Source organism: Python bivittatus, unplaced genomic scaffold (genome assembly GCF_059951505.1).
Source record: "Python bivittatus isolate LINGU-HERP-01145 unplaced genomic scaffold, Pbiv_v1 ctg000690_np1212, whole genome shotgun sequence".
Lineage (NCBI taxonomy): Eukaryota > Metazoa > Chordata > Lepidosauria > Squamata > Pythonidae > Python > Python bivittatus.
This window is the reverse complement of record NW_028277096.1, coordinates 19,771,490-19,798,777: the sequence shown is the minus strand read 5'-3', so window position 1 is coordinate 19,798,777 and position 27,288 is coordinate 19,771,490. Positions and strand designations below refer to the sequence as shown.

The window sequence follows — 27,288 nt, the reverse complement described above, 5'->3', positions numbered from 1 at the left end:
CTAAATATATTATATTATATTAAGGGATAATAAACACATGTATAGATCACATAAACCCAAACACCTGTCTCACACACGCATTGATATCGCTGTGTTGACATGCCTATGTAATTTGACACGGGCATATTTAGCATATTTATTTCTCAAATGCTCTGGGAATCTTCTGAGGAAAATTCCCTAGAAACTGTAATGAATGCTATTTGTTACATTAATTTTTTCCGATACTATTGCCAAGCCACAGAAGTTTAAAAAGGAAGGGGGAAAAGACTTTCATCAACCATTCTTAAAAACAACAATTAAAAGCATTATTATATATTAAAAACAACAACAACAGAAAAGCAAACTAACAGGAAAACTGAAGGTAGAATTTGGTCCGGGCGCGAGGCCACCAACGCGCACGCGCACATCCCCGCCGGGGAAGCCGCCTGCCCGCGCGACGGCGCGCGGTCAACCGCGCACCGGAAGTGAGGGCCGCAGAGCAATTCTCGTTCTCCGGCTCCAGGAGTGAGTGACGCGCCAGGGGGCGGGGCCGAGTTTTGAAAGAAGAGGAGGGGTCAGTTAATTGGCGACGTCACGTGATTCGGAATGGAGGCGGTGGCGGCGGCAGCTGAGGCGAACATCTTCCTCAGGAGTCGGCGGGGGTGGCGCTGCTGTTGCGGCGGCTGCTGCTAGTCCAGGCGAAACGGCGGCCGCGACGGCGGCAGCCGCCTGAGGCGAGCGACTGTTGCGGGGGACGGGCGGCGGCATCCGCCATGGACTGAGGAGGACGCGATGGGCAACAAGGAGTCGCGCATCGGCTTCCTCACCTACGACGAGGCCCTGCGGAGGGGTGAGTGGAGGGCGGGGCGCCGAGGAGGCGGGTATGCAAATGAGCCTTGGAGCGCCGGGATTGGTTCCGGGGGCGGGCATGCTAATGAATATGTAAATGAGAGAGGAGAGACAGAGGGGCGCCGGGTTGGCAGGGAGCAGTGACCTCTGCTTGAGGGAGGGGCTAAGTTAATGAGGCATGCGAAGAGGGGGCGGAGCTTTGGGGAGTAGAGGGGCTACATCTCGCCCCCTGGTGCTGGAGTTCAGCTCCCATCATCCGTAGCCAGCCTGGCTAGTTTCTTATTTGGGGTCCTTCAGGGGTGGCAACATGGCAGACTGGTAGCTGGGATGATGATGTGAGGTGGAGACAACCTCTCTGGAGGGCACAAGGTAGGAGGGTGGCTGGGTAGCAGTGGAGATGGAGGGAGGCTTGGGGGTGACATGGGGACAGCCATGGGGAAGGACTCAGGATGGGCCAAGGCAGCATTGCTGGTGAGGGAGAGAAGAGATGGGCTGGAGAGTTTGGGGTCTCATTATGTGGAATAGTGAGGGGGCTGGAGTAATGGACCATGGTAAATGTTGGGAGGAAGGGGATGGCCATTACTGCTGTGCAAGGGGGGATTTTGTGGGTGGGGGTGGACAAGTAATGCCTGCCTAGTTGCTGAAGTCTGTTAAAGTATTTACAGAACAGTTCACAACGCACCTTAGGATGTAACTTCAAAAGTTGTCTGTTGGAACCAACTGTACAGTGACCAGGATTAAGGTTGCCATGATGGGGTGCCTGTTGAGGGGTTGGACATGTCCCTCTTCAGGTGTTTATGGGACGGGGAGTGACTATAGATATTGATTAGGTCTTGGAATGAAGCTCACACTTAAAAGAGAATATGATCAATGAGACCTTGGGGAATGGAGGGCTTATCGCTCAGAAGAATACTGAGATAATATACTTGTAGATCTTCAGATACTTGAAAGGGCTAGATATTCATATATGTTAATTACTATTATTTTATATGCTTGGTGCGGTGGAGAGTGTAGAACAGATGTTGTTGTGATTACAGGTATTCTCCAGGTTAAGAACGCACAGTTTATGGACAACCCATAGTTAAGAACAGAACCTATTGTAGCAACATTCGAGTTAAATTCCCAATTATTTTAGTTAAATGCACAATGGTTCAAGTTCATTACACAATACTACTTCTACAGTATTATACAATAATACTGTTCCAGCTTACATACACATTCAGCTTAAGGACAGACCTTGGGAATGGAACTTGTTCTTAAACTGGGGACTACCTATATTGTCATCTGCTGTATGTTAAGGTCCCTTGGAAGAAAATCTCTTTAATCTGATGTTTGTTGTTTTATTGATGGTTATTACAGTAGTATTATTGGTTGGTTGTTATAGTGTTATTAGCTACTGTGGAATAGTGAGAGATCATACCTAATAAAAAGTATTTAAAAGCACAAACATATTCCAGGTGCCTGATAACAGGCCATTATAAGAACTGCAAAATGTTAAGAACCAGCTGCTCATATTCTTGTTTCCCCTTTTCTTCTCTGCTAGTTTTCCTTTTGTGTCATCTCCTTTTACACTGCAAGCCTGCGGGCACAGACTGTCTCCTTTTGTTTATCTCTTAGCCCCTCTGGGAGCCTTTTCCCACCCTGGGGATAGAAGTGCTTTCAATACGTCAATCAAAGTGGCACTGTGACAGAATGATGACTTGTAGCTGATCTGTGGATGTTCACGAGGCTGAAAGCGTGACGGTCCTGGTCTGGAGGTTCTTGAGGTGATGCTGGGTCTGGGGAATGACAGTTAAGCCTGGAGATGAGGCATCGGGCAACCATTGGATTGCAGTCAGGGCCTGGGTCAGAGGAAGAGATGTGACCTTCCTTCCAGCTACTGCTTTTAAAAGTGTTCAAGGGGCAACATGTGATTAGAATTGGGGGAGTTGTGGATTTCATTAAGGGGGCCCATGCCAAATAATTCCAGTCATGGGGAAATGATGAGGCTTCAGGCTGAGTGGACTGACTCGTGAGCTGCTGATGAGAGGAGGCTCTGGCTCCCTGTTGGCCCAGGTGGGTGAATTCTGTGTGACTCGAGGATGGAGTGTTTCAGCTTGACAGCCATAGCAGTTACTAAGCAGTTTCAGCTGAACAGGCCAGGGTTGCTGTGGGGGAGCCAGAGGCAGTGGGCATTGTATCAAGAGCAGAAGCCCAGCCTGAACCTCACTGATAGGGATGGAGTTCCAGGAAGCAGAGGGACTGGCAGATAGGTGGGGTGAAAGTGGGTGAAACTGTGGGATGTATGATGGGGAAGGTAGTAATTAGCTTCCAAATTGATCAGAGGTAGCTGCTTGTGAGTTGAGGGATGAGTGGAAGAATAATAGCAGACTCATTAGAGGGGAAAAACTGGCATCATTTCATATGAATGACTGTGGACAGAAGCTGGAAGGGCAGCATGGAAGAGCATGCAGAGGGGGCTGAATGGAGTTTGCCATAACACAGAGCAGGGAGAAGAAAGACTGGGGTTCAAGCAGTGTGGGGGTCAGCTAGTGCCTGCAGAAAGAGGGAAGCCCAAGGGGCTTGGAGGGAGAGCAGCAGGGAACCACACATGGCAGGATAAACTAGGTTGGTATGATGGGGCACCAGTTGGCAACAGAGGTAGTGGGGGTGAGATTGCTGAATGGAGATGGTGATAAGCGTGTGTGTGTGTGTGTGTGTGTGTGTGTGTGTGTGTGTTAAGAAAGAGGAGGTAAGTGAGAAGGGAATATTGGCCCAAGAGAGATGGAGTATTTAAACGTGACTGGAGAGAGAGTTTATCATCCTACAGGGATGTCCCTGTAACTGAATTCTGGAGACATAGCTGGTAGGGAGAGAGCCTCCTCTGTAAATAGCCTTTGGGCTGTCCCATTGTGGAAGCCAAGGTCTGGAGCCGTGCAGCCTTATTCCCTCCATGGAACAACTAAGGTCAGCATGAAGTGTCTTTCCATTCATAACACTGCTGTCATGGGCCTGAAAGACAGTAAGGGACCTTGTGCTTTGAGATGGCACCTTGAACTTTCTTGGAAGGCCCTGGCATGTGGGAACTGAACAGCACCTGGCTTCAGTCCTCTGGGCTGAGGCATTCTTTGATCCTTGTCCATCCATCATCACTCTTGGCTAGAACACACATTTTCTCTTGGTCTCTTTTATATTCTTGCCTCCTTTCCTTTGATTAAATCTCTTTTTTTGTGGTGGTGGTAGTGGGCTATGGGTATTAGATGAGCTGCGATGTAAGGGGTAGGCAGTGAACTCAGGTCCTGATAATGCAAGACACCCTCTTTTCCATTTTGTTGCAAGCCTTTTTTCCAGTGGCTTATTTTGCTCCCAGAGTAGGACCTGGATGGAGTACACATGATCCATCACTGGCCTTACAGAAGCTCCTCTTTCCTCATAAACGTCTAGGTCGTTGGGTCCAATCCTTTTGTGGTGCACAGCTCCCAATTAAAGCACCCCCAATGCATGGCTGTCTAGCCTCTGCGGGTACACATCCAGTGAAGGGGAGCCTACCATCTTTCTGGGTCAGGAGTTCCACTGTCAAACTGCATTGTTTTTTCCCCCCTGATATTCAGTTGGAATCCGATTTTCTGTGACTTATTCCAGACCTGCATTCTGGAATTAATCAAATCCCGGGCTTTTTCTGTGTGATACCCTTTTAGGAGTTTGAAGAGGGCTATCATATCCCTTCTCAGTTTTCTCTTCTCAAGGCTAAGTATACTCAGTGCCTTCATTCTCTTCATTGAACTAGTCCCTGGCTATCCTTGTTGGCCTTCGTTGAACCTGCTCCACTTTGTCCAAATCCTTCTTATAGTTTAGTGCCAGGAATTGGACACAATATTTTAAATGATGTTTAACACAAATTGAAGCAATTGCTTTCTATAATTGAAGACACTATATTTCTCTGGTGTTCGCATTTTTTTTTTTTGCAGCCACATCATACTGCTGACTCATACTCTGTTTGTAATCAACTAATATTCCAGGATCATTTCACAAGTATTATTGCCAAGCAGGTATCTCCCCCTTCCTTTAGTTTTGCATTTGATTTTTGTTTTTTATATCTGTCCTTTTGCCATATTTTCTATCTTATATGCAGCCACACTGGCTCTCTCTGCTCTTTCATTTTTTAAGTAACTGAAATGGTTCTTGTGGGATATGACCTGCGTTCCTTTGCCTGTTGCTTTGTCAGTGCCTTGCATGGGTGTATTGTACCTGCTTGGTCCTGTACCTGGGCTTGAGTATCTGCCTAGGACTTTGGATGGGATGACATGAAACAACGGCTATGTTAAGAATTTCAGGTTGTACTTGAATCTATTCTGGTCCTTTCCAAAATCATGTTTGATTTTGGGAGTAGGAATCTTGTTTGATTTGGGGAGTAGTAATCTTAGTACATCTGGAAGATGCCAAGTTTGAGAAAGTTAGCAGAATGAGTAAGGAAGCAGGATATTTAATTGAAACATACTTGGAGTTTGCAGTGGTTTGAATAATTTTTGTGGTTGCTAATTGCTCCCAAATTTTTCTTCCCAAGTATAAATACAAGGCTGTGCCAAATTTGAGCAACATTCCTTAATGAATAGTTGTTGCAATTAATGCAAGTTTGAAGTTGAACTTCAGTTTAGGCTTCCCTGTGTTGAAATCCAGTCCATTTCCATTGTGAAACATATCTCTTGTTTCTTTAAGAGGAACAAGGACGTCATAATGTTAACTGGCGTAAGGTTTAAAGGAAAGACTATGAGGAGGTGATTGTTTAAAGGAAAGAGGAAGAAAAAATATTAAAACACTAATTTTCTCAGACTTGTAAATAGCTGCTCTCCTGGGGCGAGTAAAACCAATTTCTAGGCAACCAAACAGCAAAGCTTTTCAGATGTTCATGTTGTACTTTTCTTTATAGAACACACGTGTTCCTCCAGTGTGTCTGAGATCCAATCATTCTTTGGGTAGATTAGTAACTTTTGTCATTTTATTTGCAAAACCAGATTTAGTTGTTTAAAACTGGGAATTATGAGTATGGATGGATTGTGTATGTATGTATGTGTGTGTATATATATATATATATATATATATTGTGTGTGTCTGTGTGTAAATGATTTTGAAGTCAATGGTGTGTGTGTTTCCACCCATTCAGGTTTTGGCTGTTACAAGCATTGTTGTCCACATTCATTCCTCAGCTATGTGGGCTGTGTCTGCAGCCTAACCCACCTCTTTAATCATCCTTTCAAAGAGTTCCTTTTTCTGAATCGCTGTTCTCAGAAAAGACCAGTAAGTTGTTTTTTACAGATAGAAGGGTGGCCGAACAATGTGCTTACTCGCTTAGCCAGTAAATCATTCTTTGAGTACAAAAACGGTGCAGTGATCAAAACATTCACTTCTGCTGTGTTGCGTTCTGCTCTGTAGGCAGGAGCAGACAGCAGCAGGTCTATATTGCACCAAAAAAACACTTGTGTGCATACACTAGTGGAAACCTTCTACTTCTGGACCAAGGGTTATTTTTTTGGAGCTTTCTCTTTTTTAGAATAGCCCCCTTATCAAAAATCAAATTTTAATGGCTCTTGGAAGAGGCTTCCTGGGTTACTTGTTGCAAATAGGAATCTCAGCTTGTGAAAATAAACAGTCTTTCTTTTTAGGTCATTTCATTTATTTGTTCATTTTAGTAAGGTCCTGCTTGATTATGCAAAAAAGCAAAAGCTGCTAATTCATCAGGTGATTCATGAAAATGATCTCTGAATACCACATACAGAATTCAACTGCAAATGGTAAAAACTGCTAAAAGCAGAAGAGGCTGTAGCAGTTGGAAGTTGGGCATCCCCAAAAGCCACCTGGAATATCTGCATCTTGTCCAGATGTCTACAGACTTTCATGGGAAAAGTACCCTTTGAAGCTGGCACCATCACTGAAAAGGCCCTGCTTCTCATAAGGACCATAAGACTTGAATGGCAGATAGAGAGAAACAATATAGAAAAAGGCCAGTTTTAAAATCAGAATGATCCTTCAACCACACCAAAGCCAACATTGATATGTGTGGCAGGCAGGCTAGTGCATGTTTATGTAGACTAATGCTGCTGTTTTGAAGCCAGTATAGTGGTCTCAGCTGCCACAGCCTGTATAATGGCATGTGTGAAAGTAAAATGAGGCTGGCTAGCTAGTTGATTTACGTTGGTGGTTGGCACCAAACCACACCAGTCCCTTGAAAGGTCTGGCCTGCAAGAAGGCTTGGAAGAGGGACAGGACTTTTTGTGGGCTATGGAACAGGTAAGAAAAGGTAGGCTGAAAAAGGTGCTTTTCATGGAATTGGAAGACGTCTTTTTATTCTGCTAGCTCCTGATCAGTTCATAAATTCAGATTAAAACATTACTGAACAAGGCTGTGAAAACTGCATAAAAGCAAGATTTCCAGAAGAGGAGGGTGTATTGTATATGGTCTGCAGCTTGTCAGAAGGCTGGGTGTGTCCACCCTGAATGGATCTGTAGATGCTTGCAGGAAATAATACTGTACAATAACGTATGGTAACATGCAGCAAAAGCATGCATTTGTTCCTCTTTGGCTCTGTTTATAAAGATAGTTTCCTTTGAGTCAAGTTTCAATTTTGGTGATTTCATGAAAATTTCCATCCTGTTTTCTTGGCATGATTTTTTTTTTTTTTACCGTTTGACTTCATAGTTGAATTTGAAGCTAGGGATCTTCTAGTGGCCTCCCATGAAAGTACTTGCCAGGTCTGGCCCTGCTTAGTGTTTTGAGATCTGTCAAAGTTGGCTAAGTGCTGCTACACTGTCGGTCACCTGGAAGAAAGTCCCATTGAATGTACTGGGATTTAATTCTTGGCTAGATGATAACGTTAGCTGGACCACAAACAAAGAATGCTCTTTAATGCCACTTTTTCAGCTTGGGTGGAAGTAGCAAGTGGACTGCCACAGGGCTATATCCTGGGTCCTATGCTGCCTCAACATTTTTATCAATGATTTGGATGAGGGAGTTGAGGAGATGATGCAATGATGTGGATGAGGGAAGTTTACAGTTGCCACAAAACTGGGAGGGGGAAATAATACTTTAGATTAAAATAATTGAAAAAGATCTGAGCAATCTTAAGTAGTGGGCTGAAATGAATATGATAGAATTTAACAGAAATGTTGTAAAGTTCTGAATCAGGGTAGAAAAAAAATTAAAGCATGAATATAAGATGGGGGGAGGACCTGGCTTGATAGGGATCTGGGTGTCCTTGGTGATCACAAGTGAAAGCTGAGTCAGCAGTGCAGTGCAGCTGCTAAAAAGGCAGATGCCATTTTGGGGTACATTAACAGGAGCACAGAATCCAGGCCTTAAGAAGTAATTGTTCCCTACTATGCCCTGCCCTGCCCTGCCCTGGTCAGACCCCATTTGGAATCCTGCGACCGTTTCTGGGCACCCCAGTTCCAAAAGGACAGTGCTAATTTGCCGCAAATTCAAAGGAAGCTACCAAGATGGCGAAGGGTCTGGAAACTAAGCCATATGAGGAAAAGTCAAAGAATCTGAGTAAGTTTAACTTACAGAAGAGACAACAGAGGAGATACTTCTTAGCAGTGTTTTAAATATCTGAAGGGTTGTCATATGGTGTAGAGAGTAAGAAGATAACTTTGATGGAGCTGTGCAGAAGCTGTTGCCTAGATAAAAGGGGCTAGAGCATTTTTTAAGTTCAGAATGGCCAGATAACATTCAGAAGTGGCTCAGAGAGACACCTCCCTAATTCACTGAATTAGAATTAGAAGGAAGAGGAGGTCCAGCACAATCAGGCTTGCAAGATTCAGTTGTTATAGCCAATCTCAATAAAAGTAGTTGTAGCTTTCCTGTGGAGTTGATTTCATGATCTGGTTTACCTGGTGGGGCTGACACATAGGGATGGACTTATCCTCTACTTCCCCAGAGGGCAGGACCAGAATCAATGGGTTAAAACCGAAAGGAAAGTTCAGGCTAGACCTCAGGAGGCTATACAAGCTGATATAACAGCTCTATGAAGTAGTGAGTTCTTCTTTAGATGCTCGGCAGACATCTGTCAGAAATGTTCCGGTGGATCCTGCACTGAGCAGGGTGTTGGACTGGATGGTGTCCAACCCTATGATTTTAGGACTAACTTTGTTGAGCAGTCCGAATAAATAGACATATTTAAAATCACATTGTAATTCTTCTCCAGGGAAACTAAGAACAGACATGCTTAGATTAGCCCAAAGGCATATTTAGTTTAGCATTCTGTTCCACACAGCCAGCCAGATGCCTCTGAGAAGTTCACAATCAGGACATGAGCATAACAAGCACCATCTGACTCATGTACCCAGTTCCTACTGTAATATAGGGTTCCTCAAACCTTGGCGACTTGAAGATGTGTGGACTTCAACTCCCAGAATTCCCCAGCCAGGCTGGCTGGGGAATTCTGGGAGTTGAAGTCCACACATCTTCAAATCGCCAAGGTTGAGGAACCCTGCTGTAATAAATGGAGTATGGGCACATGCCAGCCAATAGGAGGTACCAAAGTAGATATGTTTAGATGTTTACCGTGCCTTTCAGTACAAATTCTCAGAGCAATATTTCAGTACACAAAACCAAAAACATCTAGAAGAGAAGCAGTCTCATTTGTGTGGATGGAGCTGGTTGAAGTGTTTTTGGGAGTGAACCTGTACATTTTATAACAGTCCCTCCATTCTTGTTTGTTGGAGTAATGGTCCAAGAGGATTCTGAGCACTGGTCCCCAATATCAGTGCTCATCTGGTATTAGCCTTCATCTGTGATGTTCAGTACAGGTAAGCTATCTTGCGGACCTTGGCTCACCTGTCCAAAAGAGAACTGCCAGTGTCTGACTTTTTTCTGCCATATCAAGGGAAATTTCAGAGTTTAATCCTTGTCCTCTTTTTATAAGGGATATAGGGTTTTTTGCATGGAGGGTACTTCTAATGACTGACTCTTGTGGCTCTTGGGACCCCTTTCCTAAAAATCTAGGAAAGCATAAATGTACATGAACTGATTGGTGCCAGTTACTGTACTAGCATTTCACCCTTTCAGATCCACAGCCAGTAACTAAAGTTCTTTATTTCTTGCCAAGGAACAGTAAGGGTAAATTTCCATGCCTTTTCCTTTATAAAAGTTCTCTTATTTTGGCTGCCAGAAGTCAGAATGATTCAGTAGCATTACCTATATAATAAATACGGGTAGTCCTCATTTAGCAACCACAATTGGGACTGGCAACTTGGTTGTTAAGTGAAGTGGTCACTAAGTGAAACCGTGATTGTGTTTACAGTCTTTCTTCAGCTTTCTTTTGCTTTATAGACCTGTGAAGGTCATAAATGTGAGGACTGGTTGTAAAATTACTTTTTCATCACTGTTGTATCTGTGAATGGTCACTAAACGAGGCAGTCACTAAACGAGGACTACCTGTAGTAATATTAAGGGTCCATGTTGCTTCTTACAGTTTTAAAGGGCCAAAGCTGGAAGATGTTCAGTAACTCCACAATGCTGACAATGCCAGTTCAGAGCTCTTAGATCTTGCTGCTGGAAAAGGGCAGATAATAGTTGGACAAAATACATTGCATCAGAATAAGGCTTTGTGGCCTTTTGGTTTGAAGAAAATGAAACATGGAGGGTTCATTAAGATTTTGACCCACAATCTAGGACCATTTTTATTATTTATTGATTAGATTTATATTCTGCCTTTTCTTAAGCGCTCAGTGGCATTCATATACTCTTTCCATCAAGTTTGTCTTCCCAGCAACAACTCTGTAAGGTAAGTGAACCTGAGAGATAAGGCCAGCACCAAAGTCATAAAGTGTGTTCCCACTTGAACCTGGGTCTCCCTGATTCTAGTCTTATTTATATTATTTATCGTATTTGTATATCCACTCATCTCACATAGTGACTCTGGGCAGCGTACATAATAAAAGAAAATACATAAAAAGTAAAATACATAAAAACCAATAAAACCACAATTTAAATTAAAAAGAAAAAGAAAATTAAAAACAACAAAACAAAATGGCAGCCACCATACAGAGAGTGCATCAGTTAATGATCACATAACCATCCAACAGGCTCCACTCTACCATGAGATCCCCAAGCTTATTGGGGAGATCCCCATGCATATTTTGAGGGCCTCCTGGAAGGTCAGTAGGGTCGGGGCCAACCTCACCTTCAGCAGGAAATGATGAAAGAAAGGCTTTCCTCCTGGAACCCGCCAGACGAAACTCTCTAAGGGCAAGTTGTGACTGTGTTAAATTAGGACTGGGGAAGCCCAGGTTTATGTCCAACCTTAGTTAGCCATGGAACCCCCTTGCGTTACTTTGATCAAGTCACTGTCTTTTAGCCCCAGGGTGGTTGTGGGGGTAAAAGGAAGGGTAGTCCCCTTGTAAGCTGTGTTATGCTCCTGGAGGAAAGGCAGGATATAAATCTAATAAAGAAATACATGGATATGCTGTTGGGAAAGAATATGAGTTCTAATGATTGGTGAGAGTTTGCTGAATAGTAACATATGTGAAAGACAAGTTGCATTTGATTTCATTTTCTCTCTTGACCCTGCAGTTTTGAATCATTTGAACCTCAGGTGTGACAGTTTTGACAGAAGTTTATAATTGTTTCTGCTATTAGGCTGGGCCTAAATGGGTTCTTTCCTCCTCAGATCTTTGAAGACAAAATAAGCCTGAGAGTAAATGTTGGGAGAGCAATGTAGCTTCCTGTGGTTTCTGTGTTCTTTTTCATCTTGCAGGAGAGTGGACACTGTGTTGGTTCTATAATTGATTGAGCTAGCTAAGCTCCTTTCCATAGTCTTCTAGAAATGTCACACTTGTTCAAATATTAATAACTTGGGCTATTCCATTAGCAGTCAAAGCCTGTACAACTGAACAGTATTCACATTTCTAAAGGTTACTTTTCTGACTTTCCTGTTACCAGGTTGTTTGGTTGTATTGTAGTTTGAGCAGAGCCCCATTTTGCCTGCAAGTGGCTGTTGGTTGTGCAGCACGTTTGCCATGAATTCCAGATGAATGTGTGTCTCCTGCTTCTCACCTGTGGGAACAAACAAGGACCTGCTTATGTTATTCAAGAAGAATACCTAGAGGAAATTGAAGGTGGCTTTCCCCAAATGTAGGCCTTCTAGCTCAAGGTTGCCAAGGTCAGAGACTTTAGTATGAAAGCTTGAAGACCCTTTTTTCCTAATTTTGGCCCATCCTGAAACTTTGCATTCATATTTATGGGATAGCAGTGGATCAGGAAAGGGATCTTGAAGTCATAGAGAGAGTTGAATGGAAATATCACCCCATTGTACAATGTTAGCCCTTCAAGGTCAGATCAGGAAACAGACACCACAAGAAGTACTAGAACTCTACTTTCTTGATATAGGCTGTGGTAGAGTCTTGAAAGCCTGACAGTGTTTCTCCCTCCCCCCCTCTTATACCAAAGAGTGTCACGGTGGGGCAATCCTGAGTTTCTTTCTCACTTTTTCTTGTTTTCTAGGACTAAGCTTGTGTTTTACTAATGGTCAGTGCATATTTTCTCTAAGGTCATTTCTGTGTTCTTCTACACCAGCTACTGTTTAAAAGGCAAATACACTGTCTTCTGGAATGGAATTGGCAATAAAATCACCAATATTAGAAACATCCTTATTTGATGCTCTCGCCTAAAAAGGGAAAGTGTAGAACAGGAAAAAGTGCCAAAAAGAGCTACTGAAATGATTAGGGGACTATAGCAACTGTCCTATTAGGGAAGACTCCAGTGTCCAGGGATCCAACTGTTCTCCTTCAAGCTCTGAAATCTAATTGTGTTTCTCTTCAGCTGTTGCTGCTTATTTGTCACATCACGTAGCAGTCTTGTTGCTGTAATCCTGTTAATCTCTGTTCCCTAGCTCTCACAGTGGCCAAAGGCAATTGGGGGGTGGGAGAGGCCAAAAGACATCAGAGTCACGGCCATTGCTTTTTTGGCAATTTACTGCTGGTATTCACCCAAGTTGCAAATTGCCCTGGATGTGGCAACAACATATTCGGAGCTATGGTACTTCCCATAATCATATATAAAAAGGTGTGGGTTTTTCAGAATCATAGAATGGATGACTAAAAAGGGACCACAGAGCTTATTTAGACCAACTCCTGCTCAGCCCTAAAGCATTCCCAGCAGATGGTCATCCAAGTTACTGTTTGAAAACCTCAGCGTAGGGAATCCATCACTGTTCTAGGCAAAGTGCTTTGCCGCCTCACAGCTCTACCTTCATGAAATTCCTCCTGATAGCCAGAATCTTCTTTTAATTTAAACATTTTGGCCCTTGTCTGGCTCTCAGTTGCCTTGAACTGTGTTTCTCAACCTCAGCAACATTAAGATGAGTGGACTTCAACTCCCAGAATTCCCCCAGCCAGATGGTGGGGAATACTGGGAGTTGAAGTCCACCCATCTTAAAGTTGCTGAGGTTGAGAAACACTGTTCAAGAGACCTTGAAGACTGAATGTTTTCTGAATCTGGTTTATGCTAATCATCTCACATTCAAAGTCAGCAGCTTTAGGAAAGGGACACTGGAAGAAGACCAGCATTTTTTTTTTTTTTACTGAATAGGTCTTGGCCCTTGTCACATAAAGATAAGAATATTATGTGAGTGGTTAATTGCCACTGAGATAGCACTTTGCTGCTTTCGTCAGAGTTTCAGATGATTTTTAGTGGAACAATAATTACTGAAGCAAATTGTCTGCTCCTTGTTCTTGGCTTGGAAGTGTTGTGTTTTCTCTTAGTGTAAACATGTCTAAAGAGCCTGATATGTCTGAGATGTTTGTGGAGTTGCAAGGATGCTTTGTGTAAGTGCCTTAATATTTCATGTTGATATGAAAAGGTTATTTACCCGAGAGGATGGGCCCTTCTGGTGAAAACCACTTGCCAGCAATAGAAGGATTTTATTAAGCAATATAAAATACCCAATTTACTCAACTTTGCTCTGTTATTTTTAGCAAGTGAATTGGTAGATTAAGACATTGTAGGAGGAGAACTGTGTTAGTCCTTCTGGTGGATTAAGATGATTGGAGTGGAAGTATAATACTCAAGTCTTGGGAGTTCATGTATAGATTTCCTATTCTCTATTTACCAAGAATGATTTATGGCTTTTTTACCATTATACTCATAATACTTTAGCTTTTACTTCTCAACTTTTCTAATTGTATTCTCATTGAAGACAGCATGGGGGAAGGCTTGTATAATCATATACAATCAACCTGATGGCTTATGATCAATCAATCAATTGAATAATCGATTGATTGATTATAAGCCATCAAGTTGTTTTTGACTTCTAGTGACCACTTGGATAGATTTTCTCCAGGATGATCCATCCCCAGTCTGGTCTTTGGAGACTTCCAGTGGTGCACCTCTCACTACTGTAACTGAGTCCATCCATCTTGCTGCTGGTTGTCCTCTTCTTCGCTTTCCTTTTACCTTTCCCAGCAATGGAGCCTTCTCCAGAGAGCTGGGTCTTCACATAATGTGTCTGGAGTAGGATAATTTAAGCCTGATAACTTGTGCCTGGAGTGAGAAGTCTGGGTTGATTTGTTCGATGATCCATCGGTTTGTTTTCTTGGCTGTCCACAGTGTTTTCAGGAGTCTTCTCCCAACGCCAAAGTTCAAAAACGTTCCTCTCTCCAATTATTATATGCACAAAGATGGAGAAATACCAAAACACCCACAATAGAGGAGTGGATTGTGAAGATGGCAGAATTAGCAGAGATGGCAAAAGTGACATGTTTGGTCAGGACAAGACAATAAGTACTTTATAAAAGACTGGAAACCTTTTATGGACTTTTTGCTGCAAATGGAAAAAAGTGAAATGATGATTTCTGGATTTGAAAAAAGGTTGAATAAGGAATTGAAGGAACTGTTACATTAAGGAGGAAGGAGGGATAATGAGTTTGTAACTGCTGTAAAGAAGGGTAGAAGTAGCTTCTTTAACTTTTCTTTTTCTTTTTTTCTTTTTTTCTTTCTTTAACTGTATTCTTTTCTGCACCTTTTTCTCTTTTTTCTCTTTTCTTTATATATTTCTGTTTTTGTCTTTCAGCTATGTAAAAACTTTTAATAAAAGTTAATAATAATCAAAGAACAACATCTGCCTATCCCAGGTCCTTGGGAAGGACTCGATAGGTGGATAAAAATGCCAAATCCAGTCTAAACATCTGGCTGACTGTGCGACCAACCATAATAATAATAATAATAATAATAATAATAACAATAATAATAATAATAAAAAAAAACATTCCCCTCTCCCAGTATTTGATTAAATTATGCTCAGATTGTGTGAAGCCTTGTAGTTTTGAAGGAATGGCACCTTTCTGACTTTGGGGAAAACTTTTCTGTGTAGATTATCTGCTGAAGAAGGCATGCATTAAAGAGGACTTGGGGCTAAGGACAGCCTGTGGGATACATTATGACTTTATTACATAGTTTTATCTTTAAAAAAAACATTTCTTACATTACTGCTGCTTTACATTCAAGGAGACTTTTTTTTTTTTAAAGAAATCAACAACTGCATTTTATAATTACCTGTTACTAGGGTTACTGGTCTCTTTGGACATTTGTTCCTGGTTGGTTGGTGAGGGAAGAAACTTGATTTGTTGGCATTCCAGTAATAGCCCTGTTGTAATGGTTGATGAGATAATAGCTGGCAACTGAGATTACACTAAGAACATGAAGGTGAGGGGAAGGAGCTATAGAAATTACAACAGAGGTTACAGAATCAGGATGTGACTAAATTAGAAATAAAGTGAATTTTGAAGTTTGGTGTTGGTGTGAATATGTTCCAGCTCTGTCTTTTCAAGCAACTTTGCAAAGTTATAAAGGAAGAGTGTCTGTTGGTGTGTCACAAGCTGAACCCAGTGCTGAGTTTGCTTGCCCAGGAAAAGAAATATGATTAGCTTTTGGCAAATTGCTAGTTATAAGCCACAACTTTCTTTTCCTATTTTTAATGTACATGTCTCTTTTGCTAGAACGGTGTTAGCCCTTAAAAATAAACACTTCTTTTTATTTTAAGACAAAACGTGACTACACCAATGACAGAACTAACACTATACATAATAGAAATTTAACTAAATTTAAACAAGAATAGCTTCCATATATATTATATTATACACAGCAAGGCCAGTACAAATACTTAGAGTGTGGTTTCTAAAGTTTATGTCAATAAATACTGTAAATTGGCTGGAGTACAAAGAAGGGGGAAGTCAGAAATTAAATACTTATCTATATTATTTTTAGCAGTGTTTTTCTTCTTTTTTTTCCTTTTTTAATATTTATAAATAATAATATAGTGGAGATTTTAGCGCTAAGCTTAAAAATGTATATTTCTTTGTTATAACATAAAAACAAGCCAATGTACTTTGCTTGGCATGGATTATTTTTTTATTAATGTTGAGCATTAATTGTAATTAATGACTTTAGTAATTCTCTGTCCACTTACTGATATTATCTCTTCTGAAAGTATATGTTTGTTTTAAAGAAATAAAAGAAAATATTTTTTTTAAAAAGGCAAAACATGACTTACTCGAAATTGGTTTTGTCTATTGAATATTAAACAGTATTATAGAGAGTAAACTCCATTGTAAGGGTTCTTAAGGATCACTGAGTTGATTTCTAACCTTCTCTGTTTATTATTTAATGGGTTTCTATCAGAAGCAAAAGTTGAAAAGAGAATTTACTGTGGAGTCCTGAAAAGCTAATGAGGATTAGCCCTTGTTAGCATTTGGATAGAAAGCCAGTAGGCTAGGTTAGACAGAGAAGTAGAAAAAAATCTTTCAGAGGCAAGCTGTTTCCATTTTATTGGTATGAAAACAATACAGATTTTTCCTAGTAATTACATGGAATCAAGGGAACCTACCTTTCTTTTTCAGTAATTTTTTAGAACCATAATATATATAGAAACTTGAAATAAAACATTTTTCATAAGCAAGATTACTGCAACGTTTTAAACCCACTCCCCACCCCCAGAACAAATGGAGCTGGTTTGGCCCATAGAAAAACATTAAAGTTGTACCAGAGCAATTTTTAAACATCTTACAAGTCTGGGAATGTTGGCTGGGTGGTAGCAAGTGACTGGATGCTCTGCAGGTTTCAGGTTGGATTGTTCAGTTTGGATTTATCCTTTGGGTATTAAGACAAGGGAGCATGCAGTGGTGGTGATCGTGATTCTCTTTTCACCCCACCTTATTTGCTCAGCTATTGAAAATATTATGCCTTAGTCAACTTGCTACCTTCAGGTGATTCTGGGTTCTAACTCTCATTATCCTTAGGTAAACCAAGGAAGTTGCCCTAGAACTTGTTTGGTTTAGATGCTGAATGTGGAAGGAATGCATATGCACGCAGTGCTTAGTATAATGTAGTTACATAATGATTGCATTGGTTAGGGCAGTTAGGGTTAGGGTAATGATTCTTTAAAAAACTCTGTTCCAGCTGTTCCAGTTGGTATTTTTTGCAGGCTTATCAGGAGTTCTCACTTGAACCTCATTCTGATGGAGAGTTGTCAGTGGAAAGCAGCTTAGGTACTGTTCTTGTCTTTTCCTAGCACCGTTTATCAGCAGCAGCCTGTTGAGTTGATGACTCTAAAGTTCAGTCTTGGTTCATGAAGGGCAGCCCAGTGATCTTTAAATCTACCAGCTGTTGTGCGTGCAATGAATGTGCAGAAATAATTTTCTTTATGAAATGGAAAGCCAGTGGTTTTGATGTGTGCTTGAATAATCTTATATATTCAAGCACACATCATAGATTTATGATTTGCACAGCTCCAATAGTGGAGATGGCATAAAATGAAGAGTGTAAGATTAGTGGTATAGTCTCAGTATCTGATCTTGCCAATATACAGGATGGATTCTCCTAGAAACTAGTTCTTGTGACAATAACAACTAGTTCTTGTGATAACAAATAGTATGCACATATCATTTGGAGTATTTCTCTTCAGAAATATATGTTGTTATTCTGATTTATTTTAAGAGATGGAAATGCAGACATGCATTTTAACATGCTATTGAAGTTTCACTTTAAATTGCTGTTTCACTTTAAATTACTGTTCTTTTAAAGATACTAATTTCTTTTAAAAATACTAATTTTAATTAGGACTGAAAACAAAACTTTTACACCCTATATGTTTTTTTGCTCAGCGATTGTAAGAAGGAAGTATTTGCTATTCTCCAGGGTGCAGCTTGTTACCAAGTATTTACCTGCTTGCAAAAGGAAATAAAAATATAAATTCAGGAGATTGTACCAATTTAGAAGCCTGTCAGGACAGTGGATCCCTTGGTAAACAAGATATCCATCATGGATGTTCTAAAATTGTAGCTTTCCTCAATTTGGTTCTCTGCAGAATATATGCTCCTGTCTTAATTTTTGGCTTCTTATTGGGATATAGACAGACTGCTGGACCCATGCTGATTGCCAGTGATAGGAATTATAGTCTTGCATACCTGCAGAGCATCAAGTTTGAGAAGCACCGACACCCAGCAGGGGATTGTAGTAGGTGGTCTCTGGGATCCTTCCAACTCTGATTCTATGATTCTAAATCTGCTGTCAAAAGTTCCTGGAGAACTTTGTGCCTCTCTGCAGTGCCATTTTGCTGCAGACTTTGGCCATCAGATAATCTTATTGGGAGCCTGCTGTTGGTCAATCTTGGGAGATTGGAAATGGGCAAACTATCTTATCAAGTTGACTATAACATCTGATGCTGGCATAGTAAATTTATTACTGTGATTCATTCTAGCGTTATAACCTGGAATGGTGCAATGTACTGTAACTCTGCTTCGTTATTGCTCTAGAGCAGTTTGGAGGTTTGCCAAGTTGGGGGGAAATGAGTGGATTTTAATCTTCTTGCTTTCAGTGAGTTCTTCCCTCTGAGGAAACCACAGGATTTTGGAAGCATGCATGCATTCCATTTATATGTAGCTTTATCCAGCCCAGTTGGAATGATCCTGGAATGTGCTTGGTTCCATATTATCACAGCATACTTTTGAAAAACTCATATGGATGATTTATCGCAGGTAACTTTATTCTTCATCTTCAGCAGTGTCTCTGCTGGTAGAAAGGAATTCCCTTTTCCCAGCAGTTCTCCCAATCTGCTTCCTGGTTATTCCAAGCCAGTTTGGCAGGTGCTGGGGGAGAAAAGAGAAACCCATGGCACAAGTTGACATACATGCAGTCTTAACAGTTTTCTGAATATCCACCCTCAGCTTTTTTAACAAATGCTGCTTGCGCCTGCTGTTGCAGGGAGGTAGAATTCTAGTGTGGGAAGGGCCATTCGGTTCCCTGCTCTGTGCAGGAATCCAGATTAAAATTTCTGTGGCTTAGCAGCCCTCTCGTTTAGTCGCCCTCAACAACAAGAATTTCTGTGCAGTGCTCTGGTGGGGGCAGGTCACAGCACTTGGCCCTTTTTCCGAACATGGGCACTGGTGGTGAGGGCAAGTCTTTTCTGCTGTTCCTAGCAAAAAAATTGCAGAACAAATTTTTCCTTTACAGTACTTTTGGACTACCCCCAGTAGACAGTTTTTTTTTTCCCATGCTTGTAACTTCCGTAGGCTTGGTTTTAAGGTTTCTTTATCTATTTGGCAAGTCAGCTCTAACAATGAGACTTTGGCTCCAGCTGATTGGTTGCGGGTGCCTATCTTGATTTTGGTTTTGCTTTTTATGGATATTTTTGTATTTTGATGGTTTTTTAAAATTTGTTTGTATTGATACATGCCACCCAGAGACCACTGGGATTGGGGCAGGTTATTAGTACAGTGAAATGAATAAATATCAACACAGTCAAAATTGACTGATTGATTGATTGATTGATTGATTATGTGCCATCAAGTCAGTGTCGACTCATAGCAACCAGACAGATTTTCTCCAGGTCAGTCTGTCCCCAACCTGGTCCTTCAGATCTTCCAATGGTGCACCCATGACTGCTATAGCTAAGTCTATCTACCTTGCTGCTGGACATCCCCTTTTTCTCTTTCCTCCCAACTGTCAAAATTACACAAGTTGGCTTCTCCAGGTAATTTCAGACCTTAAGCAGTGTAAGATCTGCTTTCTACCTGCTCAGCCCTTGTCTTTGCTTCATAATATGGTTGAGAGAGGGCAGAATGTGAATTGAAACATTTTGTACATGTGAACCGCACAGACCACTTGAAACATGTGAGCCGCACAGACCACTGAAGCTAGCAGAACATGACAGTAGATGAGCTGCGGGAAAGATCAGTTTACAAAAATACATTCTCTTATGGTGTTTTGTAAGTTTCAGTATAGAAATGTCCTGCTTCTTGTACAAATGTACAAGTGTAGTTCCTTCTGTCTCTTTTGCTATATTAAAACCAAACTTGTAGAAGCAAGCAGATGTTAGATATAGTATTAAGCATGGGAAGTGAGGAAGTGTCTTTGAGTTGCTATTTTTGATATTCGTAGGCAACGTTCTCCTGAAAACATTTGCCAGGCTTTCTGTACACAGGAAACCTTCTCATTTGCCAGACAGGGATATTTGTCCAGACTGGTGTGATGTGTTTTGAGGAGAACATGAGTATCTAGGGTAGATTTCCCTTGTCAAGTGCCCTTCAAAATAGTTGAACAGCAGCAATATTCAAAGTGAAAACCGTCTGCTTTACTTAAGATTCAGGAGAGAGGGAGAGAAACTGCAAGTTTGAATTTTGACAGGTTCTTCTCTAAAAAGGATGTATAATACAGGTAGTCCCTGGGTTAAGAATGTCCAGGTTACGGATGACCCATAGTTAAGAATGGAGCCTATTGTAGCAAGATTTGAGTTAAATACACAGTGGTTCGAGTTCATTGCACAATACTACTTATACAGTTTTATACAATAATACTGTTCCGGTTTACATACAAATTTGACTTAAGGACAGACCTTGGGAACGGCACTTGTTCTTAAACTGGGGGCTACCTGTATATGAAAATGAAAAATTACATGATGGTACCAGTGAAATGATAGACGTGATTGTGCATTCTTGCTGTTAATTTTAGTTACAAATGGAGTTACAAGCTGCTAAACTCAAAGTGATATAGCATTCCTTCATTTTTTCCTGATTATAAGAATTAGGCAAGTGAAAAGGTAATGCTAAAAACAAAAGGAAGCCTCAACTTTGTAATGAAACAATAGGTTTGTATTCTAAGCGGATAGAAAAAAACAAGAGGGGAACAATGGATCAGAATACATATTTTGCCCTATGAAATATATAATCAGGCTCATTTCTCTAACTGAAGTATTATTACAATTTTTTAAAAAATCATTACATGTATATATACACGTATGTACCACACTTTCCAAGAAAAGCCAGGCTGGTTTCCAAGAGAAAGAGAATAGAAGCTAAATCACCATAAAATGAACGTTTGTTAAAAGCAGATACTGTACGTTTTTTAAAAAAAATCATTGAAAAACACAGAAAAGTAAAATAAGTAACAGCTCACCTGATCCTGGAGTAGTTATTATTCCAGAAATATCTAGGTGAATAGGCATTGTCTGAAAAAAGACAGTGTGGGTGGCCAGCACCGTCACAAAAAAAGCTATACTGCTGGTCACTGCAGATTTCCATACAACTGAGCAGTTTCATGTAATATCGAACAGCAAGGGAGAGAGAATATAAATCTGAAGATCTCACATCTCAAGGGATTGAACAAAACTCTTCATTGCCATTCTTTAGTGGCAATCTTGCATGTAGGAATGTAGCCACTCCAGCACTATCCCACAATCAAATCGTCAGAAGCAACCAAGGGGTCCTGTGTCTCTCTCCTGTTAAAGAAATATTGATTGATGGATTGATTGATCGATTGATTAGAAGTAGAGGTCATCAGTTAGAGCAACTGAGGCCATTTCTGTGCTATATCCAGGCTTGAAATGGATATAATAACCAGTTTGTTGAAAGTAAGCTTGTAGCTGGATGGTCACTACCCTCTTCACATCTTGCTTAATAAGGAATATTTGCAACTGGATGGTAATTATTGTGGCTCAGGGAGACCCTATGCAGGAGAGAATGGACAACAGTGTCCTTCAAGGCTGTGTATATAGTTCCTTCATGTAAAGAGGCCTTGAACACTCCCTGGACCTTCCCTGTTGGATCTGTATAGCTATGTTGGGCAACTGTCTAGAGTACAGATAGTTCCCTAATTCCCACAAGTGTCTTGCCCACTTCCTTAATGGGAGTAATTAAAACAGATCCTGTAAAGTGGCCAGACAGCAATCCCACAAGTTCAATAGGATCTACAAAAATTCTAAGATCTAATTTGCCATGATGTGAGTGATGTAATCCTCAAAAAGTATTGTAATACTATCATGTATTTTAGTGATAGTGCTACTCTTGAGCAGCTTGGCTTCCTGAAAAAGCCTTGCTAAGTGGTTCACGGAGGACTCAGTGACAAAGAAATAAGGCCACTTTGCTGCTTCCACCAGTCAAATGGTGGGTGTAATTGTATATTCTGATAGTGCTCAGTTAATTTCAGTGAGACTTTTGCACCACCTGTGCTCTAATCATCTATCAGTTCCCTTAATCTTTTGGAATTGCTCAAGAACCTAAAGGCATTCGAGGCTCCCCATAACTGGAGAGAATGCTTGGAAGCAATAGCATTAACTATTAACAGCAAGGCCAGGGCCTCAATAGAATTGTCAGCTCTTGCACCTGAAAAATTCCTCAAGCATTCAGGAATCCCTTAAATATTAATTGTTTCCTCTCCTAGGAGACCAGTAAAAGTTGCACCAGAAAATGATCTGTTCCTGACAATGAAATGACTTGCATTCCATCAACATGTCAGTCTGGCCTACCTGAACATCCAGATTGACAGTGTGCCTCACAGTAGTCTTAAGCAGACAGCTTTGGCATGGGTATTGACGTGACCCAAAACAATTGTTCCAGTATTCTCTAGCCATTTTAGAGATTGTCTCCACTTGCACAGGGAGGGAAGATGTTGGGCAGTAGTTGGACAGAGCATCAACAAGATCTTTATTCTTATATCTGTGACCCAACACCAGGTATAAGTTCTCACAGTCTGCTCTCCAGTACATTGGTTTCCTAATGAAAGAGACAGATTTCTGACAGATGATTCTTCCCTTCTCCTGCTCTCACTGTGCTTGTGTTCTGGTATGTACCCTACTGGGCAGAGGTGAGTACAGGTAGTCCTCAGGTTATGATGACAGTTGGGACCGGGATTGCTGTCACTAAGCAATGTGGTTGTAAAGTGTGATGTCACATGACCACATTGCTTAGTGATGACAATCGCAGCAGTTCTGCTTGCCCTTGTAACCTCAAGACACATGGTTCATTAAGTGGGAAGCAGTGGGAGTCCCAGGTAAGGGGTGCAATGGGATGTGAGGGAGGCCCTGGGAGGCCCAGTGCAGACATGTGACTGGAGGGGTGCTGCGTTGGCCAGAATTTTGAGGATTGGTCATATGTCAATTTTTCCAGCACCGCCATAACTTTGAATGGTCACCGAACAAATGGACATAAGCTGAGGACTACCTGTAACAGCTGGTTCCTTCACCTAGCCAGGTCTCAGTGATGCAAACCAGATCAGCCCTTTCATCCATGATCATTTTTTGTGTTGTATTTTGATCTGACTTTGCACTGACCAACAGGTACACAAGATGGGAGGGGAAGTCAGGAAGTTGCTGGTAAGGGAGTGCAGCAGGGGTAGTAATACTCACCAGCTATTTCACATCTCTGTTCCCTTGATAGCCTGATTGCTGCTTCAACTTCCTCCAGTCTCCCCAGAATCTTGCTATTGACAGCACCCCTGGATATTCTTGCTTGCCTCTCTTCACCCATGCATACATTACCCCCAGGACCAGACATTACCATCTACAGAAACTTAAATTTCCTGTTAACACAGTTCTGTTTGTTGTTTTGGTGCCTTCGAGTCAGGGTTGACTCCAGGTGACTGCCTGGACAAATCTCTGCAGTTTTATTGGCAAGAGGACTAGAACTTACATTCTCCTAGTTTCTAGTCTGGTGCCTTAAACACTAAACTGGCTCTCAGAACAAGAACAACAAAAACAGTAGGTTGTTGCCCTTATGACATCCCCAAGGATTCGTCTCCTGAGTTTCACAACTCAACCCATACCTTTTGGTGTCATCCTTTAATGGAAGCCCACAGTGACATCCATCTTTATGGCAAGCTGTATATAGAACTCTAAAGTTGGAAGGAGCTATAGAGATCATTGAGTCCAACCTGCTGGTCAGTGCAGGAATATAAATTAAAGCATTTCTAGTAGATGGGTAAATAGCCTCCATACATCCAGTGAAAGGAGACCACTATCTCTCTAGTATATAGTCTTCAGAACAGTGTTTCTCAACCTTGGCATGCTAGCTGGGGAATTCTGGGAGTTGTAGTCCATACAGCTTAAAATTGCCAAGGTTGAGAAACACTGCTTTAGCAATAGTCCCAGCTGGAGGAGAGTTAGCTTGCTTCCACAGGGTGGAGCAGAGCTGACTTGTAGAAGTCCAACAGGTGTAGCTAGATGACAGCCTGTCTTCCAGCCAGTAGTTTTATTCCTGTTTAAGTATTGCTGTTAATTTTTATCATTTTCATGAACATCTCACAACTTCTCTTTCAGCTAAACTTCTCTTTCACATGCTGGTTTCATTTTGATTTAGCAGGAGTACTTAACCATAAGTACTTAACCATAAGGGTTAGCCATAACCCTTTTCTTCCACATCTAAACAGCTTTATGTATCATTTTAAGAGAAAATAGGATCTCTTCTGGAAGATAAGCAATATATAAATAAATGAGTATCAAACATGTCCTAGTACTGTAGTTAATCTGTTTTTTTCAAAAGGCTTTTTTGACAGAGAGGGGAGGCTTCAGAAAAAAAGACAGGAAAATACTATTTGCTTCCAGATCTGGGTTCTCTAGTGCCAAGGGCAAAGATGTGCTGGGAAGCTTGTCCGATTGAGGAATGAGAGAGAGAAAAAAACAGAGATTGTAGCAACTGCAGTGTTAATAGACGGTGCACGGCAAAGGTGTAAATGTTGAGTTTTCACAAGTACAAAGAAATTCCTTGCGGTATATGGATGTTTAAAGGAAGCACCAACTCAAAATACCAGCATGTTCCTTAAAGCAGTTTTCTAGTTGCACATGCAGTTCTCGGCAGAGGCGTGAGGGAAGATGGAATAAGATGTGGAAATAAACTCGTGTCATATTTTTGCTGGTGTTTTAAACTGCAAAAGTTCTGCCTTGAGTCCTCTCTGCCTTTCAAACTGACCTCTAGCAAATGGGGCTTCCAGCAGTGTGAGTTTCCTGCTTCTACCCTGTTGCTTCTCGTATTCAGATGGTGCCTTCAGTTTCATTCCAAACAAGCCACCCTAATCCCAGTTTTTCTTCCCTTATGAGTGGCTTAGTGCAAGGAGGCTTGCAGATTGGAGTTGATTGAAGTATTCTTGCCTTTTGCCCATGATGACTGAAAAAGCTTCATTGCCAGTTTTCCAAATTAACTCCTTCCTCTGACACAATTCTTACATATTCGTTTATTTTTAAAAAATACAGTCCAGTCCTGTGTGGTGCTATGGATTATATAAAGAAACGTCGAATGATTACAAAAATGAAATACGAGTAAAACAAACTCAGTTTCTTTGGTAATTCCAACAGGAAGAATAGTTGTTGTTGGGTGTTGGTGAATGCTGGCATGTCATCCAAAATGCTGTGGCGTGTCACCTTTGACACAGGTGTCATAGTTTGCCATCATTTCAGTAGAACAACTACAAATGTTGACCTCATTTTAATACACAAAACCTTGGAGGGTGTTTGGCTCTTAATTTCTACAGGGAGGTTGCTGCCTCTTTTTTTTTTTTTTTTTTTTTAAGAATGCTTAATTTAAGACACTTGTTCAGGTTTGGAGAAATGCCCTGACTGGTAATTTAACTGTGATGTAAAGAGGGCAAAGTCATTGTCCGCTCCCACAGTTCATTCTTTCAGACTAACTCTACTGTACTTGCTGCTAAAAAAATGAATGAATGATTTTTCATTCCCAGAATTGTTTTCTCTGGCCTTAGATGTGGGAAGTCCTCCATGGTTTCTCACCCTGTTGTCAACCCAGAATCCTTTCTTCCGGGAATTGCCACAGTCGATACTGGTTTTGCCCTTTGTTCCAGGCTGCCCAAGCAAAACTGGCCTGCATTATGCAATTGGGATTCATTTTCAGCCTTGCCTCATCTGAGATTACAGTTGGGAGGCAGGAGTAAATATACCGAACGTGGGCGTGGGTAAGAATGACAATGGAAAAGCTTACGTTTTCTCCCCTGATCAGAACTGGATTAATGAATCTGCCAAGTAAAATTTCTTATGACGTATGTTAGAAGCTTCTGGGGTGTATACATTTGAAGAGAATATCTGTAGCTCAGGATTGAACTGTGGAGTCGTTGGTGCTCTCTGAGCTTGTTTGTTTGCTTGCAGACGTTTTGTTACCCAACTAGGCAACATCATCAGGGCAAGGGAGTCTGGGGTTTGCTGCCTGTTTACATGCAGTAGCTTGCCCTGCCAGATTTGGTCCAGGCTCAGAGAGCACCAACAACTCCACAGGGTATACATTAGTTTTTAAGAATCCAATTGTTCTTGGATCTGCTTGCTCCTTGTTCTGAGAAGATCTGATGTTAATAGAAAGCAAAAGGCTGTTTCTTCTCAACAAATGAAACAAAAAAAGCCAGACGTTTTTAACCTCTCTCGTATCCTGGTGGAGGGGGAGAAGTGAATTCAGAATGTCTGGTTACTATCATACCATGAGAGAATACTTTATGGTACAGTGGGTAGGAGGGAGAAAGTAGTGAAAGGACAAACATAAATCTTCGGTATCCCTGAAGGAGCTCTTTTGATTCAACCTTTAGCTCTTCTACTCTTAGAGAAGTCTGGTTGCTAATGCAGTGGTTTATCAACATTAAAAAAAATCCTTCTGTGCTTCAGGATAAGCAGTTGGGCTGAAAAAAAAATGCAGAAGGATTCCCATTTCTCTGGCCATTACTGTTATGCTTCAGATGCCTTTCGGGGCTGTTTGAAATCTGCTTGGTAATTAGAGCAGGTGAACCGTGGCTGCTTTCCAGGAAGAAGTCATGTGCCCCAGATAGGAAATGGGTGATGAACAGGGGAAGACTCGTGAATCCACAAACTTCAAAAAATATTTTTAAGAGCAAGCTGTGAAAAGGTGGTGTGTAAATTAGTTATAATGAAGAGAGGTCCCAAAACACAAACAGCTTTCAAGTATTTCCCACCAGGCACGAATCTCGTACATTTCTTCCGTACTTCCATTCCAGCAGCAACTGCTAATCTGTGAATGAAAAACCCATACCAGGCGGGCAATGTGGCGGTGGTGGGGTTGCTTTCCAGCATCTTAATTTAGGACAAAGGTAAAGGGACCCTCAGCCTTGCTCTGCTGCCAGGAAATGGATAGGAATACGGCAATATGGCAAGTGGATAGGAATATAGCAGAACAAAACAGTGTGTCCTGACTGTCTTGTGAGTGCCAAACCAAA

General features: G+C 41.3%; 1 protein-coding gene across 3 annotated transcripts in view; it reads left to right on the top strand.

Annotated features, from left to right (window-relative positions):
- The first annotated feature begins 555 nt into the window (after window positions 1–555).
- USP32 (ubiquitin specific peptidase 32) overlaps window positions 556–27,288 on the top strand; it is a 155,069-nt gene continuing 128,336 nt past the window's right edge. For all 3 annotated transcript variants that reach the window (XM_088152594.1, XM_088152593.1, XM_088152592.1), the window contains exon 1: window positions 556–829. In XM_088152594.1, coding sequence (XP_088008720.1) covers window positions 772–829 — 58 coding nt within the window. In that variant the 5' untranslated portion in view covers window positions 556–771. The remainder of the gene's footprint in view (window positions 830–27,288) is intronic.